The sequence below is a fragment of the Myotis brandtii genome, unplaced genomic scaffold (assembly GCF_000412655.1).
Source record: "Myotis brandtii unplaced genomic scaffold, ASM41265v1 scaffold663, whole genome shotgun sequence".
Classification (NCBI taxonomy): domain Eukaryota; kingdom Metazoa; phylum Chordata; class Mammalia; order Chiroptera; family Vespertilionidae; genus Myotis; species Myotis brandtii.
In genome coordinates this window covers 381,352-388,580 of record NW_005370572.1, presented here as the reverse complement: position 1 = coordinate 388,580, position 7,229 = coordinate 381,352, and the positions used below count along the sequence as shown (strand labels likewise).

General features: G+C 40.1%; 1 protein-coding gene across 1 annotated transcript; it reads right to left on the bottom strand.

Annotated features, from left to right (window-relative positions):
- Positions 1–56: 56 nt before the first annotated feature.
- On the bottom strand, positions 57–7,228 carry C1QL3 (complement component 1, q subcomponent-like 3; the record flags this gene model as incomplete). The annotated part of the gene is made up of 2 exons (XM_014528940.1): positions 57–1,280; positions 7,013–7,228. Coding segments are annotated over 2 exons (396 nt in total), but the record flags the coding sequence as incomplete, so codon positions are not given.
- Between the last annotated feature and the right edge of the window lies 1 nt (position 7,229).

Below are 7,229 nucleotides of genomic sequence, written 5' to 3'. Positions count from 1 at the left end.
TATATATATACACATACATATATATATATAAAATATATATGTGTATAAACACACACATATATGTAACAGGTATTCCTATAAAATATATACACTTTGTTGTCATACTGTTTATATGTGAAATTGTTCATTTTGAAATAACCTCAGGCCACAACTTTAGTCAGTTACTATTTGAAAGCCTTACTTAGCGTCCATTGGTGATGCATGCAGTAGCTCAAATTAAACCTTTGTGCATTGGGTTATGAGTAATCTTTTGTTCCAAAGTAGACAAAAGCCTCAGTCTGATTTAACACCAAAGAATAAATTTCTCTGACTTTCCAAGTAAATCTAAACACATTCTAGTGACAAAATGGGTACGTAGGGGATTTTCTAAATACCATACATATTACACATTTTCACACTTATAGGGTAATCCTATGATACAATTTCAATTTCTACTTCAAAAGACTATCACCATTAAAGAGAAAAAAGAAAATGCGTAAGAAAAAGAAAATGGGAAAATAACCATAGGCTTGGGAATTCCGTCAAATCCAGGAAATTCCAGGTTAAGGCTTGAAGTTGAATCATTCCCAGGTCTAGCTCTAAAGTTCACAAGAGTACAAGGCAAACAATTTCTTTGGGGACAAGCAGCATTATTTTGATTAGACCTCCTCCTGCAGGGTAAAATCATTCCTTCCTACACTATGAATGGGATCCAAGTATCGTAATAAGCAGGTACACTCACAAGAACCAAAGCTGACATGGATAAGAGCAGCAGGATCACGGTACACCAAAGTATCATATATATTGAAGAAATAATTCAGTGTCTTAGATTTTTCTATAAAAATTTGTGATCTATATAGGACTTCATTCACATGGACACTAATAACAAGGAGTATTTGCTTTGGCGGAAGTGGATCACACATCTGCTTATCTTGCTTTTAATATTTTTTTACATAATGTTTCTGAGAATGCAGATGTGAGTCAGGTAGCATTTGAATTCCCCACATATACACAACTGAGGTGCCCCACAACTGGCATTCCCCTGGGATCCTTGATTCACTGATGTTAGCCATACGAATCCAGCGTCCAAACTCAGATTAATAAACTTAATTCCTGCATTATCAGTCAGCGTAAATGATAAATCCAGAAAATGTGCTGTATTTGTTGTTGTTTCCTCCATGGGCTTTCCCACCATCTAATTTGATGTAGACTTCGTCTCCTGGCTCCAAGTGAAGAACCACGCTGTTACTGGCATAGTCGTAATTCTGATCAGCATCCTGGGCGATTGCACTGGCACGCACCTACGTGAAACAGACAAGAATTAGAGTTCGTCAAAGAGAATCTTCAAGTTTTCTTTTAGGCCATTCACAGAGCAACAGAAGCTGACGTGCTGCCATAGCAGAGAACTGACACAGAAATGCCCACCTTGGCCTTGGAGCTTTATGCAGGTATCTTTGCAATCGTTTCAACTGTGATATTGGAAAGGAGGAATGGAAAGGAGGAAAGGGTGCTTTTGTGAGGGTGATTCCGGCAGTCTTTCCTTACTTCGGGCTGTCAAAAGTGCATACCAATTTATTCTCTTCCTAAATCACTACTTTTTCTAATTCTTCTATCTCTAGGCCCAGTCACTTCTTGAAGTGGAAATAACAGTAGTTTCTAGCATTTTAATTTACCCAAATAGCAATGTTCTAACCTGCTGTTGATGAGCACACGAGTTCAATCCAAACTTCAGCTCTAGTCTTCACAATTTCTAGAACATGAGATCCACAGTAGGTAAAGCGCCAGATAAATACCACTACTCTAACTCCTCTGAATAGGAAGAAAACAGGGAGAAACCATTTGACTTGGAGGCTTTCAAATTTTAATGCAAGTAAAGGCCCTTTTACCAGAAGCTTAACTCTTGTAAACATCTTTGGCTATCTCACCCAACTTTTCAGGCTTTTTTTCTTTTCTTTTTGTGCCTTTTTATCACTTAATAGTGATGTGCGAAATTAAACAAATTATTTAATTTCAACATATCTAAAATTATAGAAGGAACTAAAAGTCCATGACTTGAAGTCTCTCAAATTGCTAGAATTTTTGAATGGTCTCATTTCGGTGAATCCAAATGGATGCTTTGCTTGCTTATAAACAAATCCACTCATGTTGAGCCTGTGATCTCAGTGAGTTGATAGACATCTGCAAACAAATTGCCTATCATGTCAAGTAACATGGACATTCTGTCACATCCTCAACTCACATTAGGCTTCATGTCCATTTAGCTAGATTTTGATTCTGCCTTGCAAAATTTTTTTCAATAGGCAGAATTATATTTGATTTATTTCAGTAAAACATCTACTCTGTGGCTTGTTTCTATTCCAGTATAATGATATTTTCCTGAATAACACAGCGAGTGATTTAGCGGTTTGTAAAACTGCACTATGTAATAATGCATGACTTGGGGTACAATATGCCAGAATTTATCACTTGACAAAATGAATAAAGTGAGACATAAGTCAAGAATTTCCATGCATTTCTTTCAAAATGTAAATGATAGATTTTCAAATTAAATTTTCATGGGGTATGTTCTCACATTAATGCTGAAATGTTAAAAAAAGAAGAAGGCTCTTTGACACTGCTGAACTTATAAAGTAATTTGAGTAGTATTTTAAATTTTCTTCCTGGCTATCATATAGCAGAAGGAGAAAAGGGCTTACAGGACTTAGAATTCCTTAACACTGCGCTGACACTAATATAATAGCAATATACCACTCAATTATGCTCACAAGTACTGACTGGAATGTATACACCAATTTAGTGAGGTGACCTGTTTTGACCATTAAATAATAATACAACTTAATGTAATAATATTTCCTCGGAATTAATAATAAGTTTGTAGGAGTTGAGTGCTTTGATTTATTAATTTCATCTAGTCATTCCCAGGGGGGAAAAATCTACAAGGAGGATAACATGATTATGACCTGATCTTCTTTATGTATGGATTTTTAATGGATGAGAAAAATTGAAATAGAAAATAGTAATTAACCAGATTAGGAATATATTAATTATCAATCCCTAGTATACTTCTCAGCTATTATTAATAACCAAACACAATTTATTTACTGCTTTAGGCATTTACTACATGCTCCATGGGTATTGTGCTTTAACACTGTTTTCTATATGAAGGCATTTGGGAACCGGGACTCATTAAAAATCACTTATTCAGAGATAATAATCTTAAAAAGACGTATAATGCCACTTGTATTATACGTTATTATTCTGCAGGGTACAACCACAAACCCATGTCATTATCACCATTTTTATTCATGAGGGGTAACCACAAAAACCTGTCAATATATTAGTGTGACCCCACAGACTGGAAGTTACGCTTCTAGTTTTCGCTTCCTTTGTGGGAAAAAAAAAAGCCAGTGTGCTTGCTTTTTAATGAAAGTGATTCTCTAAGATTTTCACCTATAGTGCACTGTATGGCCTTCCCAGGTAAATAACTGCCACTCTCCCGTGCACTTGCGAGGCTTTCGTATTCCTGCTCACCTGCTCGTACTCTCAAGGTATAATGGCACTTGAAATCTCAAGCTCTAGTCTCTAGCCCAGTGACTTCCAACAGTTCTTCATTTCAGCCATCAAACTATTGAGGAAGGTAATGCACCCACCTTGGCGCCTATTTTCAGGTTCCTAAATCTGCACTGATTTTAGCATTTTCTCCAGGAATATGATGCATCCTCTCCCTTAGCTTAATAGACTCGTTTCTACCTAAATGTACTCTAATATCTTTTCATATTATAAGCTAAATATTTAGATTCTGCTTGATCTTTAGTGCATGTTTTGTGGCCCCTAAAAAGGTAATTAATTTGACATTTCTTAATCTCACTAATAAATGAATATCAACCCACACACTATTCACTGTTCCCAATATACCTCTTATTCACTGGTCCCATAACAAATACATTCTTAGAGTAGAAATTATTCTTTAATTATTTTATAATTCTAATTTTGAGCCTAAGTTTTCATTATAGTGGCTTATTATAGTAGTACTATAGTGATTGTATTCAAATAGCAATATTTTTATTCAGGTTTTCTGCTAAAAGCATGGAAACATTAAAATATTTCCTGTCTCTATGTAAAGCTATTTGAGTCCAATTTTTACATTTAATTTGCACTGTCATGGGCTCTCAACAAATGGTAAGATTAAATTTAGGCTGATGGTTTCATTGCAAATATGAGAACCATGGTGCTTTTAGTGGCATGTTTCTAAGAATGTAATAGGTTGTATAGCTTTAGCATTATCATATTAGTGAGGGATTATCATTAGAGACAATATTTATGGTAACATTTGCTGATTTAATTAATTGCTACTGATGCTCTCATAATTTCATTTTCATTGTACTTCTGTGGAATCATAAACAAAAGGTTAAGTGGCGCATCAGGTTAATTTACTGGCCTTTGATGTTTCCATCTGTGATCGTGCATTAACACAAAGCATAAATAACATGTTTCTCACATGGTGACGGCCCAGAGGCATTCCTCTAGCCTAGAGTGAACTGCATTTTTAGTTCAATTTTTGTGTTTCTCTAATCCACTTAATCCACAGAACGTTACACTGACATGGATCTCTGAGTTTCTGTTTTATGAAAACAAATTAGGTCAGCTCAGCTTAGAATGGGAAACGGCCATTCTAAGAAGTGATTAGACAAGAGCATAATTGAAAACAAGGACAAACTATTTATTCAATATTGATAAAGATGTTATAAGATTTTTCATCTACAACTGTGTGCAGACTAGACTTTGCAAAAGAGTTCTATTCTAGAGATAAAATTCCTTAACACTAAAATTGTAATAACCATTTTCCAAATAGCCCATGCTGAATTAAAAAAATATATTGTTTGTCATGATATTTATTTTCTGAATTACTTGTTGCACACCTTTGCAGAGTAGCAACTTAATAATGTCAATTGAAAGCATTATACCTTTAAGGTCTGCGGTCTTGCCTAGTTCTTTTTTCCTGACCCTCAAAGAATGTACCCGCTAGGGTGATACAAAGGGGCATTCTACATTCTGAACAATGAAATAATTTAAAAACGAAATGCACATAGCATACGTATGTGGAATGGTTTTCTTGGAATCAGTGTGACATTTCTGGGCTCAGCAGTCTAGATATCTACATGTAAAGTAATTTAAATATATTATTCCCTAGTTTTTCATGCAATTGCAATTTCCAGATATTTAAAGATGTGAACACTTTTATACATTGGCTGATTAAACTTGAATCTTATTCCATTTTAATGAATGCCTAAAAACAATCTCTTTAGCATGCTAGTATTTCCCAGACTTAACCTTTGAGTCCAAAGACAGCCGACTTGTAAATAAATGGGTGCATCATCCCTGCCTGCTGAGGGCTGCTTGTGAACCCTTTTGTAAGGGTGACACAATAGCTCTCACTGGGTACAGTGAGTCATGCCCTTTTTAGCCGTTTACCTACAACTATCCCATGGCTCTGCAAATAATTTTTATTTATCTTAATATTATTTTCATGCATAATAACTATAATAAACAACCCTGTCAGTGCCTCCTGGTGGTCATTACTTCTTTTTTTGTTCTACAGAGTCCTGAATCCTAAGGGTCCTTCAAGCTATTTTCTTCTAAATTCCTTTAGAAGTGAGGGGTGGTGGGAAGGGGGAGGGATGGGATTTTTTGTCCTTTCTATCTCTTATACAGTTTGGATATTTGTCTTTTGTTTTTGAAACAATTCTGACAATGACTTGGGTTTTGGGGAGTACTACAGCTTCAATACTGCTTGATAGAAGACTGGCTTATAGTTTAAAAGGTCTGAATTCAAGGGGCAAGTGGCCAAGCCCCACAGACCTTGTTAAATCAAAGTTGGCCATGGCAGGGTCAGGGGTCATTCACTGTGCCACCCAATAAACATAGTTACAGCCCAAGAACTCCGTCCAGACTGCAGGCTGCAAGGCCTCACCCCCGTGGCCACTGATTCAACATGTGCCGAGGGTCTGATTCCAATTCCAGGCAGTTACAAGTATTATTTTCCTCTTCTGACTAAGGGATAAGACACATTTCGGTTTTGCAGTGACTGCGAATTTCTCAAGCAAACGGAAAAGTTGCCCCATGATACAACTGCAACCGTGTGGCCCTTATGGCAGCGCCAACCAGCCCAGGCGAGCAAGTCCTCCTGGCCCAGAGCTAACTGGGGGCTATTTCACAGTGGAGGTCAAGGCCACTGCCCCTGTGAGCTGGAGGGCTGGGGTTGGGAAGACCTTCACGCAGGTGCCCTGGGGCTCGCTGGCCAAGGCCCACAGTCTCTGGCTGGGCTCCGCTCCTGCCCTTTTCCACCTGCCTGTGCGTCCTAGGACCCACTTCAGGAAGCAGAGTTTGGGTTGTGTGTTTGGGATCCTATTTTATGGTGTAAAACCACGAGTCTCAACTTTTTCTTCTGTTATCAGTACTCACTACCTCGCCCCCTTCTTCTTCTCCTCGGCTAAACACTAAAGCGGATTTGTCTTGAATTTCACTATATGTGTTTCCCGGTCTGGGACGCTGCAAGTCTCAGGGTCTCGCTTCAACTCGCTCCTGCTAGACCCTTCTTTCTCCCTCGGGCCCTTGTCTTTCTCCCCGGGTGCGGGTTTATCGCCCTGACACGCCCATTCCGGACTCCCCTAGCCCCCCCACCCCATTCCCGCCAAAGCGTGTGAGCAAAGACCCCACCGCCGGGGCGTCGCTTACTGCTGCTCCGGACTCCCCGCTCCCCGCTAACCGCCCCCCTCGAGGGTCGCGCAGGGTGTAAGCACAGATCGCGGGTCCCAGACTAAACCGCCCTCTTGGGGCCGCTGGGAGCCCGAGTTGGCTTCCGACGCCGAACCCCCAGAGTGGCACAGCGCGCTCCCTCACTTTGCTCCCGGGAGCCCCGAGCCGCTGCGCCCTTTCTCCGCGGGTTCCCACCCATTTCCGGGGTCTCCTCCCTCTCGCCCGCACCTTCCAGCGCTCCTTCCCGCCCTCCCCGCCGCCGGCGGCCCGCACTCACCTGGTTGTTTTTGCAGAGATCAGCCCACATGCTGGTGCCGTCCCCGCCGCGCATCAGGACGTGGTAGGTGAAGAAGTAGATGCCCGGGATAGAGCAGGTGAACTTGCCCGTGGTGGGGTCGTAGTGGTTCCCGAGGTTGGTGACCACGTCGTCGAACTTGAGCACCTCGTAGCCTTCGTGCTGCCGCTTGAGGCCGGCGTAGAAGGCGATCTTGGGC